Source organism: Myotis lucifugus, unplaced genomic scaffold, assembly GCF_000147115.1.
Source record: "Myotis lucifugus unplaced genomic scaffold, Myoluc2.0 scaffold_49, whole genome shotgun sequence".
Lineage (NCBI taxonomy): Eukaryota > Metazoa > Chordata > Mammalia > Chiroptera > Vespertilionidae > Myotis > Myotis lucifugus.
The window spans coordinates 1,919,033-1,936,236 of record NW_005871097.1 but is presented as its reverse complement, the minus strand read 5'-3'; the positions used below and the strand labels follow the sequence as shown (position 1 = coordinate 1,936,236).

At 39.4% G+C, this 17,204-nt stretch overlaps 1 protein-coding gene across 1 annotated transcript in view; it reads left to right on the top strand.

The window, feature by feature from the left end:
- Nucleotides 1-17,204, top strand: part of CDKL5 (cyclin dependent kinase like 5) — a 157,925-nt gene that overhangs the window by 92,816 nt on the left and 47,905 nt on the right. The window contains exons 4-5 of the mRNA XM_006088551.3: nucleotides 6,115-6,160; nucleotides 16,569-16,705. Coding sequence (XP_006088613.1) covers nucleotides 6,115-6,160; nucleotides 16,569-16,705 — 183 coding nt within the window. The remainder of the gene's footprint in view (nucleotides 1-6,114; nucleotides 6,161-16,568; nucleotides 16,706-17,204) is intronic.

Genomic DNA, 17,204 nt, shown 5'->3' with positions numbered 1-17,204 from the left:
ATTTCCAGTGTTTACATTTAAATTTTGTATTTGTTCACTATTGAATACATTTTAAGTCCAATGATTGTCTGATTGAGGTTGTTGATTGCCTGCATTTGGCATGCCTAGCTAATGCTATTTTGTCTCAATTACTTGATCACTAGAAGGGAAATTTTCATTTTATCATTGTCTACTCATTGTTATAAAATAAGGGCAAAGTGAAATAAAGTTGTGACACAATTGCACAATAACTACAGTACAGACATGATGGTTAATATTACTAAACTGAAATGCTGTCTGGCAGGCATCATTACCATGTACTCTTCAAAATATCCATTCATTTGCTGACATACCACAGTCTGAGGGGTGGTTTGAGAGCATCTGTACATAATGTCCAAAGGTGTGGGTTACATGAAAATCAAGTATATTTATTTTTAAGTTTACCTGTCTCTGTTGAAAAAAAGTTACTATTGGCTCTTCCAGAGAGGGTTGGTGAAAATTGTTCTTTGGATGCCTCATTTTTCATTGTGATAACTACATTTTATTTTTAAATATTTTATTAATTACCTAATCTATAATATTAAGATAGGTTGGTAAATTTGTGTTAGTCTATAATTCTGAGGTTAATTATTTTTAAATGATTCATTTTAAATTATCTTTATTGAGGTATAGTTTACATACAAGAATGTAACTTCTTATATACAGTAAGATGTACCCATTTTAAGTGTACAGTTCTCTATATACTAGTTTTCTCAGTTCATCATAGTTATATCCTTTGACATTTTTAGCCAGTGTCTGTCTCTTCAGGTTGATATTGATCCACTAACAGTTATAGTTATACTGGACCATATTAGAAGTACTTACAAAGGCTTTCTGGGTGTGTGGGTTTGTTTGGTGATGCAGAACAGTGAGACATTTGCCCTGGATTTCTCTCGCTCAGCACACTTTGGACCAGTCATACATTTATTTCTTACCCACTTGCTTGCAGTCCAGTAGTAGATTCAGACCTTTATCAAGTGGCCATATACATATGTAAAGGTGTCGTTTTAATAAAAGTTATAAAGAAGAGGTGTTTGCTAAGAGAGCATATGGGGATTCAGACCTAGACTCGGGACTGTGGGAAGGCTCTCTTCAGGAAGTGAGGATTGAGCCAAGACCTGAGGGGTAATGTAGGGTTGAGTGGAGCATGGAAGGGCAAAGCTTTTAGGAGAAAAGGGAACAGGCCCTTTGGCAAGAAGGGTGTGGGCTCAGCAAGCAAGGGAGACCTGGGGAGAGGAGGCTGCAGAGCATTGCAGTGTTTCCTGGACAGACCTCGCTGGCCACATGAAGGGGCTTTGGTGTAATCCTTAGGGCAGGGGAGTTTGGGGAGAGTTTTAAGGGGAAAGGTGGGGCACTGAAATCAGTTAATTGGAAGGGCTAAGAGGCCAGACAGTACTTCAGGTGGGAATGCCAAGGGCTCTAACTACAGTTGGTAGTGTTTGGGTAGAGAACAGTGGGCCAAATTGAAAGAGATTTAGGAGGCAAAATCAACAGCTCTTTGTGATAGACTTAATGGATTTGGTGTGTAAGATGTTAAGAGTGACCCAAACACTAGCTGGTTTGGCTCTGTGGATAGAGCATCAGCCTGCGGACTGAAGGGTCCTAGGTTCGATTTAGTCAGGGGCACATGCCCGGGTTGTGGGTTCGATCCCAGTGTGGGGCGTGCAGGAGGCAGCCGATCGATCAGTGATTCTCTCTCATCATTGATGTTTCTATCTCTCTCTACCTCTCCCTTCCTATCTCTGAAATCAATATATATATATATATATTTTAAAAAGAGTGATCCTAAATTTCTGGCTAGTATTCATGAGATATGGTGACCGGGAGACAGCACCCAGTTCAGAGGGGTAAGATGAGGAAATGGTCAGGCTTTCTGTTTAAATATCTTACACTCTTACTTTCATTTTACATCACAATAAAGATTTGTGGAGAGCAGATTTAGCCCAGAGGGATAGAAGGGATTTGATGTTCTAATGGAAATAAATGAGAAAATAGATTATGTTACATAGGCATTTTATTACTGACTTAGCTTGGAGGCATTTGTTTTCTATAGGATTTTGTCTTTGTAAGATCCAACTTCCTACATCTTCCTTTTTTGGCTCCATGCTCTCGTGTGTGTGTGTGTGTGTGTGTGTGTGTGTGTGTTTCAGAATATATCCTTTTCAACAATAAAAACATATATAGATATGGTTCTGTTACTTCTTAGATGTATGATCTTGGGGAAAATTATGGGCATGTAAAAGTACTTAGACAGTTGGGATATTTTCATTCAAACCATAGATTGAAATATTTAAAAATACTTCAGTTATCAAAATGTATTCCTGCTATTTGGATGAACAAATAAAGAATTCCTCTCAATGAAAGGCCTCCTCAGAGTAATTAGATAATGAATTGTTGAGTACAACCTTTGCATTGGTTTAATCCATGAATAGTAGAATAAAATAAAATCAATATCTTTTTCTATTCTGTTTTAAAATGCCTGTTAGATATTTCAAATTATACAGCAAAATATTTAAAACAATGATTCCTCCTACTTCCTTAAACAGTGTATGATCAGTTTAGAGAATTCACTGTTCAGAAGCAATAATCAAATCAAGTTATGTAAGTGTATTTTAAATAACAATAAATTTTACCATTGTTAATACTGATTAGTTTGTCAACATCTTAAGAAAGGACAATTTATTCTGGGAATAAACCAAACATTCAGGAGCTTCAGACAGTCAGTGACAGGAGTGAGTTTTGGTTATAACTCTCTGTGTCCAGTATGGTTGTTTAGTGATTGAGGCATGATTTTTATAGGTGGAGAGCTTGAGAAATATTATAGCCCCTCCAGATATTGTTTTATACCCTTTGACCCAGTTATATCACTTACAGAATTTACTTTATGGAAATAAAGATGCAGATGTTGAAGTATGTTCATTGGTGGACTGGTTAAAGAACCACCCATTATAGACCATGGTTTTAAAAATTATTTAATGACTGATAAATATATCTTATACAATTTTAAGTGAAATAAAAGCATCATGTAACACAACATACAATAATACTATTCCAATTTGAGAAAAATTTATTGGAAGAAGATAAACCAAAATGTTAACAAAGGTTATATAAATAGTTTTTTTAAAATTTTTTCTTTATACTCCTTTTATACTCTTACTAGAAACCTGATGCACGAAATTCATGCAAGAGTAGGCCTTCCTTCCCCAGGCTGCCGGCACTGGCTTCCCTCTGGCACCCAGGACCTGGGCTTCCCTTGCAGCCCCGGCTTCATCCAGAAGGTGGTTCAGAAGGATGTCCGGTCTAATTAGCATATTATGTTTTTATTATTATAGATACTTCTTATTCTTCATATACCCTTCATGTTATTTTATATTTTCTGTAATGAGTTTGTATATCCTATATAATAAAAGCCTAATATGCAAATCGACTGAATGGTGGAACGACAGGTCTCTATGACACGCAATGACCACCAGGGGGCAGACAGTCAATGCAGGAGCTGCGCCCAGCCTGCAGGCTCCAGGCAGGCCAAGGTGGGTGCCAGCAGGGTCCCCATGATTGCCCTGCCAGTTGCCCCGCAGAGGGAGGTGACCAGCGGTGGCAGCGAGGGGTGGGGCCGGCTGGCAAGTGGGCGGCGGTGGCGGGGGCCGGGGCCGGTGAGCGGGTGGTGCCAGGCCAGCCAAGGCGGGTACCAGCGGGGGCCCCTCGATCACCCTGCCGGTCGCCCCACAGATCGGCCCTAATCGCCAGCCAGGCCTAGGGACCCTACCCATGCACGAATTTTGTGCACCGGGCCTCTAGTTTTTCATAAGCAGTTTGAATCAAAGTGAAATATTAAATTCTTTCCAACATCTTTTGCTGTTAATTACATGTGTTTTTCATCAAACATTGAATTGATTTTATGTAGAAAGCTGTCTATTTGGCTTCAATCTTTAAGTGAATATAGAAACCATAGTGTGTGTGTGTGTGTGTGTGTGTGTGTGTGTGTGTGTGTGTGAGAGAGAGGATTTCCATGGTACTGAAAGTATAAATAAAATAATTATTTTACTTTATTTGACCCCCCCCTTCTTAAAATTTTTTTTAAAATATATTTTATTGATTTCAGAGAGGAAGGGAGAGAGAGACAGAAACATCAATGATGAGAGAGAATCATTGATCAGCTGCCTCCTGCACACCCTCATTGGGGATTGAGCCTGCAACCCAGGCATGTGCCCTTGACCGGAATCAAACTCAGGACCCTTCAGTTCACAGGCGAATGCCCCATCCACTGAGCCAAACCGTCCAGGATGACCCCTCCCCCCTTTTGCACAACTGTTTTATACAGTAAATTCTATGTATGAGACGCCAGGGGGAAAAACTAATGAATTTCTTTATTCGAGATGGTATAAATGTGCTAGTTTTGAAATTGAATTTGTAGTCATATCAGTGGACAATTTTGAACCAAGCAAGACCTTTTATAAAATCAGGTAAGGTTTTAACACTTAGGATGAAATTTTTAAAATGCACGTAGGACTCTGAGTTTAGAGTGCAATATAGGATGAAACACTACCTGGAAACTCTTGAGGTATGAGCAGTCTCACTCTCTTCCTGGACACATACCATGCTGCCCATTAGTTTGTGCTGTGAGCAGTTTCCTAATAGGGTTTGTTCTTTCCCTTGTGTCAAAGGTAAGTTGCTAGCTAGAGCCATTTGAAAAGGAGCAACATAAGAAACTGTATTAAGAGAAAGTAGCCTACCTAGAAGAGTTACCTGCTATTACATATATTAATATTCTAGTCCATCTTTTCCTGCATTATGTTGACTTTGCAGTTATTCCTTCTCAATAGTGAAATTTACAGTATCAGAAAGTACCTGTTCCTTTACAATTCTGTTCCTCCATTAAAAACAAAAACACAATACCCTTAAGAATCTTTCTCCTCAGTAGCGTATAGCACTTTCAGATAATTTTCCCCCTATAAGACAAATATGAAAGCTGGTATTTTCTTTTTTCAGTGGGCAAATGAAAAATAGAAAGGTTGATTTACACACATAGTTACAACTCAGGGTTTGTCTTTCAGCATAATAATTAAAATGGTCACTTCCCCCCCTTTTCATAATTCCCCTTGCTTTTGTAAGAAACTTAGGCAAAAAGCACAAATTTTTAATGTTAATGATTTGTACCCTGTTGGTTATTTCCTTGTATTGTGTTCCTTTTTGAAACCTTTGTTTCGATGCAGGGACAATTTTTATTAAAAGATTTGGTCCTATAGATTTGAAAGTGTCCTCAGAGTAAAAGGCAGGCCTGAGTCATTCAGAAGACCTTTCTATATGACATGTTTGCTTTGAGGACTCTATATTTTATTTTATCAAAAGCTTTTTATAGACCAGAATTAGACGAGTTATTTAGCCTAGTGGTACTTAATTTTTAGCATTTCCATATCCTGTCCAGTCCTTATATTCTTCTCTTCCAAACGAGAGAGAGAGAGAGAGAGAGAGAGAGAGAGATGCAATGTTTCAGTTTAAATTAGGGTTCTGCTCACAAACTCTGTTAGGTCAGGAGAACTAAATAAAGTCGAGGGTGGGGGTGATTGGTGTTTGGTGACAAATATTTTCCCACTTTGGATTTGAAATGACCCATAGGGAAAAGCTGGTGAGCAACTGGATAGGTTCATTAGGAAAAAGTAGGTGAATGAGGAGATTTGGAGGAGGCATTCTACTTCCAGTAACTGCCAAGTATTGTAGAAGCCTTGTCTCTGGTCTTAGAAGCCCAATTAAAATGTGTCCCTGAGTTCCAGAGGGCAGTACAGTCGGTAGTCTATTGTCAGTCATCCTGGCACTTTTAACATTGACATTTCTGGTTCATCCGTGTTCTCTCAATGTCTCTGGTTTTTGCCCCCTCCCTCACTTCCCCTCTCCTTTTCCGTTCCTGACAATGTCTGCAGGGTGGTAAGAAAGAATTTTGGAACCAAGAAGTGAGGGACTGGGATGAGGAGGATCTATTTTTTACTCTCTGAGTTCTTGCTACTTTGTCCCAGAATATACCTACCCCCGGGCAATTGGGATTCCCAGTTTGAAAAACATAGGAGAATGACTTTTCTTTCTGCCTCTTTTCCATTGCAGGAAACTCATGAAATTGTGGCAATCAAGAAATTCAAGGATAGTGAAGGTATATATCTTTCTCTCTCTCTCTCTCTCTCTCTCTCTCTCTCTCTCTCTCTCTCTCATCTTTGATTTCTCTGAATAGAATGTGGAAGAGATGGGATTGAGCTGATTAGACTCTATTCCTCAAATTATAAAATCTCAATCGTAGAAACTGAATATAGCTTATTTATTTATTATCATGCTTTGCTTTGAAAATTTTAGTTTCTTCTGTGTAAATCTTTTCAAATCTCAGTCAGTGTTGGAAAACTTGCTTCATGTGCTGGGTGGAAGGAATGCTATTTACGTAGTTTCCAAATATAAGAAAAATGAGAAAATGGATTTGAAATATTTCTGTGGATTCACACAAGTACTAAGCACTGGGTGAAAGGCTTTAGTATTCAGTACTAGGATTTCTGGTTCCTAGTCAGTTAGAAATACAAGAATAAGTGATATGTAGATGGTATCAGGGGAATGATTTTATAAAAGTTATTGGGTGAAAAAAAGTTTTCAAGGGTAAATACTGTACTTGGAGGGCTTGATCACATGTCCAGACCATTTTGAATAGAGTATTAAAATTATCCCATGCTGGGTGAGAAAGGTTAAAATAAAATAAGACTTTTAAAAAAAGTAATGTACACAAAAAGGTAATGTATCAAAAAATAAATAAATAAAGTATTTCAGTAGTTTGTTGGGTTTTGAATGTAGGCTATTGGCCATTTAAAGATAGCCAAGTAGAAAAACTGACCATGAAGACACACATGATGTCTGAGAAGTTCTAGGCAGCATTTTTCTAATTTTCTTTGGACAGAGACCCACAGTAGAAATGTTTTTTACATCCCAATCCAATATCAGCATACATAATGTCCTATATATAACCGAAACAAAAGTGTCACAAAACTGCTTTATTTTACTAATGTGAGGTTCTCCGTTTTCTGTTCTTTCGTGCTCATATGAATTCATGTAAATGCCTATTGTGACATCAAATACATTCATTTCCCCGCTAATGAGTCACAACCTGCCATTTGAAAAATAGCACTCCAGGCATGAGAGTCACCGGCATAGCATCAACCTTCATATCTAATTAGATGTATGACAATAACAGTCACAACCTACCTTCATCAGCTCACATTGAGTGATTTCTGTAAGACAGCAGCCTCTATATTTGTGAACGGTTTCATCACCCTTACCTTAGAGACTTAGCAAACATTAAATAACTAAAAGGGCTCACTGACAAAGTCCTATGGTGTAGAGTCAGTGGGATATGATGTAACCCAACTCTGATGTGCTAGTTATATGGAGCACATGCATACCAGCCTGGAACTTGAGCAGCCATTGTCCCAGCAGCCTTAAAGAGAAGGCAATAAAATAATGCTTTTAGCTATTCATAAAAAAAGAAAAAGAAACTGCTTCAAATGATGTACCTGTAGTCTAACAGGAAACAATAGCCTTGGCCAACTCACTCTGAGACCATTAGAAATGAGCTCTTTGAGTTGTGGCTTTGGGCTAACCACAGGTGGCCAAGAGACAAATGGTGATCTACTAAAAAGAGTGGTTGCAGCAGTAGATCAAGCATAACCTTCGCATAAGTGTAAATACTTCTGGCTGTGCATTCATCTTGTAAGGCACATCGTCAAGCATCAGTTACCACCAAAAATAATATTTGTCATCAAATTTTTGAAAAGCAGTACAAGCTAGGACATGTATGTCATTGCTTTTTTTAAAAAAAACAACTAAGTACCATTTTCTTTTCAACCTGTATCCTCTGCATACCAATTCTTAAGACCTGTTTATAAATAGCAGTTAAATAGACTAGAAAGCAGTCAGTGCTTGAATGAATTTGTATAATTTTGAGACAAGGCTGGTTTTAGCTGTGGTGTCCTGGGAATGCATGAATAGTGTAGACATTATAGGAAACATTTGATCAGCCCTTATTTCACTGAGCTGACAAAACATGAATCCAACCCTGCCTTCATCTCTGTGAGGCCATTATCAGTTACCATACCTTAGGCATGCAGCCTTATCACCCATTGTTGGGAGCATCCCCGAAAGGAGTTACACATATTGTATCTTTCCACAATGCCAGGTTTATTAGGGGAGACTGCCCCAATAAGCCAATAGAGTCACATGCAGGTTACACACAGAAGGGGGAAGCTTACTTGATAGAAGGGAACAGACCGAGTGTCCAGAGCAAAGTCCTAATCACTAGCAGTGTCTGCAGGTAGAGAGGTGGGCAGGGGTCTTAAGCCAGGTGGCTACAGTGGCAGCACACGCCCGGTGGTGTGAAGTCCAGCAGGGCTCTGACTGTGACCCATGGTATGGCCAAGCTCAAGCATTGGGTGGTGGGAGCTCTGAGTTCTCATTGCCCATATGGGTGGAGGTCCCATTCATATAGGTGTCCAGATGGAGTCCTTATCCAAGTGTCCAGACTTGTGGTTTTGGGCCTTCTGGGCCTTATGAAGGGCATTCTCATTACACCCCACTACCTCAGCCTTGACATAGCACTTGACATAACTGTCATGGCTGATTCCATATTGGATTGTCAGAGGGGTCCAGAAAGTCTGTTCTGCTCTTGCTCTATATACCATCCATTTTGCAGATGGACACCTTTGTAGGTACACCTATACATACTTCTAGAGGGATACTTCCTAAACATTTCTATGATAGAATCTGAAGACATATACAATTATTTATAACTTTTTAGTTCAGTCCTATTTTAGGCACATTTTCCTACTATTTCCAGTTCTCCCTAGTGTAGATCTCATACTCTTTTTAAAATATAGCATTCTAATTATTTTTCTATTGGTTTTAGAGAAAGGAAGGGGAAGGACAGAGAGATAGAAACATTAATTGGCTGCCTCCTGAAGGAACCCTATTGGGGATGGAGCCCACAACCTGGGCGTGTGCCCTGACCAGGAATCAAACTGTGACCTCCTGGTACATGAGCCAACGCTCAACCACTGAGTCACACCGGCTGGACTCATACTCTCTTTTCTATCTTTATGCTTTTCCTCTTGCCAGAGTAGTATCTTGCTTAATGGAATGTAGTGGAATGTGTGTGGTGAACAACATTTTTGGAGTGTGAAGTGTACATAGATAGTCTAGTACAGGTGAGGTTGTCCATTCAACCCCTCTGTAAACCACTTTATTCTGAAACAGTTTATCATCTTAAATTTTATTAAGACCAATTATAATAAAAATAGAGTTTCATAATATTACCCTTATTGTCATATAGCTCTCAGTAATCTTTTATTAGTTACTCAAAAATATTCTCCTGATATTATGATAGTGTCTTTTCTAAATCCAATATTAAATCTTTGTGAAGATAATGAAATAACCCTGTGAAAGTCTTGTTAAACCATAATTGTATCTGAACTTGATTTGACCTACATTCAAGTTAATCAAGTATTCTCATGCTGATGATATCAAGGGATATTTTATGAGAGCATATATTATTACCTTCTGTTAAACTTCAAAAGATTATGACTATGGCCCTGGCCAGATGGCTCAGTTGGTTGGAACATCATCCCATACACCAAAAGGTTGTGGGTTCAATTCCTTGCCAGGGCACACACCTGGGTTTAGTGTTTGATCCCCAATAGGGTACGTACAGGAGGCAGCTGACTAATGCTTCTTTCTTACATCAATGTTTCTCTCTCCCCCTCCTCTCTCTTTAAAATCACTAAAAACATATCCTCGAATGAGGATTAAAAATAAAAGGATTATGACCATACTTCTTGTTAAATATCTGTATATCCACAAATTTGTATAAAATCTTTCAAAACTACATTTTAAGATACACCACTATTTATTTCAAGAAGTCCTTATTATCCCGGGACAGTAGATCATGATGTAAAATGGGAACCAAAATGTCATAGTAAATAAAAGGTTAGATTATGAAAAAGAAGCTAAAATCACAAAAATATGTTTACTTTATCTTATAGTTAACACAATTTAGGTTATAATAGCAACGATGTGCTATTTCTTAGAAGAAAGGATCAAGTGTTGTTCTTTTTTGGGGGAGGGGTAATTTTTACAGTAAAATTGAATGGTAGATCAAATGAAAAACTTTCTCAGTTTTCTCTTCATTTTTGTATGTTCTCGTCCTTCTGTCGTCATCCTTATCAGTTTTTTATCCTGATATGCCTCTATTATATCATTTATCAGTTATCTTTGCCTATGATTTCTCCTGAAAGGCTTTGACACGCTGGGTGGGGGTCAAAAACTCCTATTAAAAGGGAGGAATGGCCGGGCCATATGGATCAGTGGTTGAGTGTCAACCTATGAACCAGGAGGTCATGGTTTGATTCCCGGTCAGGGTACATGCCCAGGTTGCTGGCTCAATCCCCAGTGTGGGGCATGCAGGAGGTATCCACTCAATGACTTTCTTTCATCATCGGTGTTTCTCTCTCTCTCCCTGTCTCCCTTCCTCTCTGAAATCAATAAAACTATTTAAAAAGAAAAAATGGGAGGAATATTTGAGTGATGGCATTTTTATCTGAGATCACTTCATTAGTTAATATTTTCTTGTTTTGATGATGTTTGCTTCTTTATACATCATCATAAATGTGGAGTCTCAGATAATGAATTCTTAATAATATTCTGAATGATAGTATTAGAAATTTGTTTGTTAATGTACGTTTCCACAGAGAAACATTAAGTTATAAAACACTTAACCAACCAGAATTCTCTATAGAATTTAGTTCTGCTCAGTATTTGGATTTTCTGAGAAGAGAAAAATGACCACAGACCAAAAAGATGCTAGAGATTATTTAGTTAGCAAGGGGACTGACTCTCAGGGAGCTGTGTTGCAGTCTTCAATTCAGATGGAATTTAGGTTGTATCTCTGCTCTTATGCCAAATAAAATTGCTCACATTCATATCCTGCTGCTGCTTTTGTTTTCTGTAGATAAGTATTTTTCTCTTGGAATGGACATATTTATTCTTCTTAATCATGATAAAATGCTTAATTGATCATCCATTTTTTCTTCCAATTTATTTCATTCTTATTTTTACCCCAACACTAGAAAGCTCTGTCCTGATCTCTGGGTAAAGGAACTCTGGACTCATCCTATATAATAAAAAGCTAATATGCTAACAACAGCCAAACAACCTTCCAGACGTCCTTCCGGATGACCTTCCAGATGAAGCCGAGGCTGCAAAGGGCTGTGAGGGCCGGCCAAGGGTGTGAGGGCCGAGGCAGCCGAGGTTGCAAGGGCTGAGCCCCTTGCACGAATTTTGTGCATCGGGCCTCTAGTTTTGTATAATGTTACAAAACAAGAATTCATCATCTCTGCTCCTTAAATTCAAGAACTTGATTTCTTTTTGTTTTAAATATATTTTTATTGATTTCAGAGAGGAAAAGAGAGATAGAAACATCAATGATGAGAGAGAATAATTGATCAGCTGCCTCCTGCACGCCCCACACTGGGGATCAAGCCCACAATCCTGGTACGTGCCCTGACCAGGAATCAAACCATGACCTCCTGGTTCATAGGCCAATGCTTAACCACTGAGCAAGCCGGCTGGGCAAGAACTTGATTTCTGGATAAGAGAGGCCTTGAAGCTAATGTTCCAATTTCTGGTTAAACAGAGAATTCAATTAACTAAGAGTGAGCATTCTGCTAGTCATGATTTCACCACACTTGCTTTTACTGTCCAAAATAGATCTCTTTCAAACTTCAGGGATTCTTCTAGGATTTGTGAACATTTTGTACCTTTCATGATTTAATAAAGTTTCATTGTGCTTTACCTGGCCTTCATCTCAGAAGATTTAAGGGTTCTCATCTTTTGTGGTATATATGACAGCACCACTATTCAAGCCCTCTGGGCCATGTTAATTGTCCTCCTATTGATGTTGCTTCTTTAGTCAGGGCAACCAGACTCAAACATGGTATCCTTTTAGTTTTATACAAAGATGGGTTGACTTCCCCCACCCCATCATACCTGTTTAAAGTTCCATTGGGGGAAGGGGGCTCTTTGGTTATAGAAGAATGTCAGGGTTATGATTTCAAAAAGTAGGTTACAGCTATTTCTGGATTTCTTTTCCAAGCCCACAGTTCTTTAAAAATAGAATTACAATAGAGATTCAGCTCATCTTTAGATTTTTCTCTTTTCATCACTTATCTTTGCATTTCTTTTGCTCCTGTGATCTTTCTTCTTCTTCTTTTTGTTAAACCTCACCCAAGGATATATTTCCATTGACTTTTAGAGAGAGTGGAAGGGAGGGGGAGAGACAGAGAGAGAAATATTGATGTGAGAGAGACACATTGATTGGTTGCCTCCCACATGCTCCCCAACCAGGACCAAGGATTGAGCCTATAACCGAGGTATGTGTCCTTGACCGGAATTGAACCTGGGACCCTTTAGTCTGTGGGATTATGCTCTATCTCTGAGCCAAACTGGTTAGGGGTGATCTTTTTTCTTAAAAATGTTCTTTTACTGCCTGGCTGGTGTGGTTCAGTGGTTGAGTGTCAACCCATGAACTAGGAAGTGACAGTTTGATTCCCAGTCAGGGCAGTGCCTGGGTTGCTTATTTTTTTTTAATTAATGTCATTTTTCTACCCTGCCATTTAGTCACTACTGAGAATTTATATAACTTTGTCAGAGTTGCTGTCTATACTAAGCTCAACACCTTCAGTGGTAACTGATATCGAAGTCCATCAGCATGTACAGCAGCAGAAATTGCTTGGAAGTATGAGCTCCTAGAGCTGGAAGGACCTTCTGAATCATTTAGTAGAACCCCAACCCTGCCCAGGAACTGAAGGCCCAAAGCTGCATAGCTAGTATGTGGTTAGCTGAGACTAAAATGCAGACCCCAGGGTCTTTGTTGAGTTTTTTCTTCCACCCATAGCATGCTGCTTTACCACTCAGCTGAGCAGTAGCAGACCTAGACCCAAACCTGGCTGTTCCAACTCATTCTCCAAAGCTCACTCACTGCCTTCCACCATGTTGCCTGTGTTCTACTCAGTGTGACATCTCTTCATTCACCCTGAGAAAGTTCTTTCTCAACTTGGTTTTCACTTGCAAACTGGAGGAGCCTGGCCTAAATAAAGAATCCATGGGGTTCTGTCAAGTAGAAGGCATTTTTGTGCTCACTTCAGTGGGTTCTGCTACCACCTTTAAAAAACGGCCTCACTGAAGAACGTGGCTCCTTCCTGAACCTCTGGGGAGAGAAGCATACATAAGCAGAATGTGCTTTCTTTTTCTCCATCATCTGATTGTTTATTTCTAAAGTCCAGGGGAGGCCAGGAATCTTTAAAGTACTCAGAGAAACAAAAATGATAGGTTATACCTAGTAATGAAGAGTGTGTATTTTGCTTGCACTTAGGAAATTAATAATTCCACTTCCTGCCCGTTCCCATTTATTACAATCTCAGTGCCAAAATGCTTACCTCAACTTTTAATACCTCTAACTGGCGTAAATTAGAGAAGCCTTCATTTCCTGAAAAAGATAGACTGCTCACATGACGTGGTTTGGGCACTACATACTAAGTGATTTTGTGAGCTGCTTTTTGAAGATTCCTTTCTCCCCTCTCTATAACCATTCTTAAGTAGAGTTAGCATAGATTTCAATGATGTATATATAACAAAGAACCAAAATTCAATGAGGTTTGGGCTCATAATCAATGAGATTTTAATGAAAAGAAATAATAGATTATTAGATTTAGAAAAGCCCATGGGTTTTTTTTAGGATGTGTGTGTCAGGGGACCCATTTAGTTATTTTATGAATGAGAAATTGTGGCTTGCCCGAAGTCACATCTCACAGTGTTAGTTGGTTAAAACATACAAAATCTAGGTCTTGAATTTCAGCTGCCTATGTCTTAAGGGAATAGGAGCAAGCTAGATATGAGCAAAGATTTCCTCATGGTACCAGTGGAAGCATTCCTGTAAGAAGTATTCACTGATCCCCTGTTTGTGACAGGTACAGTCCTAGGTTGTTGGGTATATATGGTTAAACAGAAGAACTAAGACTTGTCCTCCTAGAACTCTCGGTTTGCAGGGGTGTCCACACAGATGGTAAACCAGTAAGCAAACAAACACATAAATAATTATGGTGTGAAGGTCTGAAAGAAATGTTCCGAGTATGTGATAAGGAATAATGGGGATGGAGGCCTGCTTTGCTTTAGTGCTCTGGGCAAGGCTCCTGAGGAGTGACATCTAAACTAAAACCTGAAGGAACCAGCCCTGGAGTAGAATGAGAGTAGAGGGAACAAGTTCAAAGGCCCTAACATTGAAAAATAAAGTTTGAAGCTGTTTTAGGAACTGAAAGACTAATGGGAGAGGGGTGGGGAAGGAGGGCATGAGATGAGAATAGAAAAGTAAGCAGGAACCAGGTCTTGAGTCATCAATATATTTATCTCTTGTTGAATCAAGATCAGTTGCTTCTTACTAAGACCTGTGTGTCTTAGAGATAGGTGAATTTTAGTTTGATTGCCCCAACCTTGAGAGTAACTCAGATGGGATAGCAGAGAAGAAGGTTAAGCCCTCTTCATAAGACTAAAGGATGTTATTCTTCCCTAGGCTTTAGCAGTTCTAGCAGTCACAAAACACCCTTCGCTGGCTCAGCTCCAACTAGAACAGCTGGACCTCTGTGTCTGTCCCCCCAGCCCCTGCCCCTATCCTCTAAGCCACTTTGGGAAGCTCTCCCCTGCCCCATCACATCACACATGTTTCCTCCCTACTCGCCAGGTGGCCCTACTGTGTCATGCTCTTTTCCACTAATATGGGCCCTGTTGAGTACCCCTGATGTGGGCTGGGTTGCTTCACTGTCTAAGCCACTGTTGGCCTTAGCTGCTGCTAGTCCTTGCCTTCCTTCCTTCCTCTCTCTGCCCTTTCCTAACTTGAGTTCCAGCCTTCTCCAACAATGTTCTTGCTGAAGTAGGGAAAATCTTTTCATTTGTGTAAACAGTTCTCCTTTCTTTACACTCAATTTGACAGGGAGTTGGGATAGAAAATAATCTGAGGGAGAAAGAGGGTGGGCTGGAGGGGATCAATGAGGGAAAAAAGGGGGACATATGTTATACTTTCAACAATAAAGAATCATTTTTTTTAAAAAAAGAAAATAATCTGAGAAGTACTCCTGGCACTGCATTTACAGTTCCCCGCCCCGCCTCCCCCCCCACCCCCCGCCCCTTCAGGCTTTTCCTCCTGTGTATCTTGCTTAGGAAGTATTTCTTCCTAGAAGGTACCTTAATCTTTCTCACTCCTATCTCCAAATGCCATTTTCTCCCTCACTCCACCCCCAGACATGCCTGAACCGAAGGATCACACAACTTAGACTCTCAAGTAGGATTCTGACCCTTACCCAAAACCGTGGGGGACAGATGTGTTTCAGAATTTATAAGGTTTGGATTTTAGAATGAAAATATGGCATGCTACTTTCGTACCCTGTAATCAGGTACTATTTCTAAAGCACAACATAAGAATATTCATAGTAAGTGGGATGCATACACAAAGACTATAAGTGGTCTCGTGTCAGTTCAGGTTTTGCCTTTAAAGAGATTTTCCATAAACTTAGAAATTGTTCAGTTTTTAGACTGGTTTTTGGATTCTTGGAATTGCAGATAAGGAATTATGAACCTGTATTCTTGTGTATACATACATAAACATAGTGGTTAGAATTTCCCTGCTAAATCATAAAAACTCATGTAAAATGAAACATTACCTTCCCCGCTCCCCCTGTTCATGAATCCATTCAGGTTAATGTGACTTCTGTCCTTCCTCCATGTCTGTGGAAGATATCATGAGTTGACGTTGATGATATGGAAGGGGATGTTGGTTCAGCATAAGTTCTCCACCCCAGTACAACTACGCCATCTGGGATGGACAGATGGACATGTCACAGGAGGACAGTAGGAACCTATAGCAGCTGCTGTTCCCGAGAGAAGATCAAGCACATTTAGAATTCCCTGCAACTTGACTGTGCGCTGCATTGTGGATGCCTGGCACTTGGCCTCTGCTCACTGAGGTGACTCACATGTAGCCTGAAGAGTAAAATGCTCTTTAAAGCCAAAGCTTCAGGCCAAACTTAAAAGCATCAACCGATACAGATGCTTCATAGAAGGTCTTCTGCACAATGATACAGTTTATTTCTTTTTACCATATTAAACTCCTTCTTTGGAATGTAGTGTTAAACTGACAATGGATTCATATGTGGAACTCTGTGTTTTACACATACACTTTACAATAAGAAGGTTAAGAACATTCAAGCAGAAAATTGGGTTTGTGATGGTTAAGTAAGCCTTTTCTTGAAGTTTCTTACTCTTGATCCTTTGAACAAGAAAAGGTTCTATTTAATGTGTCATCCTTAGACTTCTTATGCAGAAGTACTCAAAGTGGAAAGTGAAATTAGTATGTTTTCAGTGTTCTTAGAATTTTTTGAAGAGTAGTTTGAAAGCTTTAATTTACTCTATTCACCATGTTTACATTCTAGAAAATGAAGAGGTCAAGGAAACGACCTTGCGAGAGCTTAAAATGCTTCGTACTCTCAAACAGGAAAACATTGTGGAGCTGAAAGAAGCCTTTCGTCGGAGGGGGAAATTATACTTGGTGTTTGAGTATGTGGAAAAAGTAAGTCACTAATCGATGCTGTGGATATTTGCCTGATTCTTTTACTTAGGGCTGTTTCTGATACCATTCAAGAAAGTGTCATTATGATTTGTCAATGTTCTCCTAATCCAAGGAAAGTATTACCCATAACCATTAGAGAAGTCCTGAAATATATTGACGGATTTTATACAATTTCACTGTATAGATATAACCTTAAGTTTAAACAGTGTATTGGCTTGGCTTCTAAAGTCTGAGAATCCGAGTTCAAGTAATTTTTAGACTTGGTTTATTTTAATTAAACCTAAGTGAGACTGCTGAGGGAGACAAATAAATGGGCGGCAATGGTACAGGATGGGAGAGGTACGTGTAAGATACCTCACAAGCATAGGATGGGTGTCTGAATCAGACCTAAGGTTGGTGAATGGGTGGGCTCATGAAGCAGCCTCTTGTGAATTGCCAGTGCTTTGGCTATATTTGAGGGAAAATGATGTTCCAGGAGGCATAAGGTGAGACCACGGAT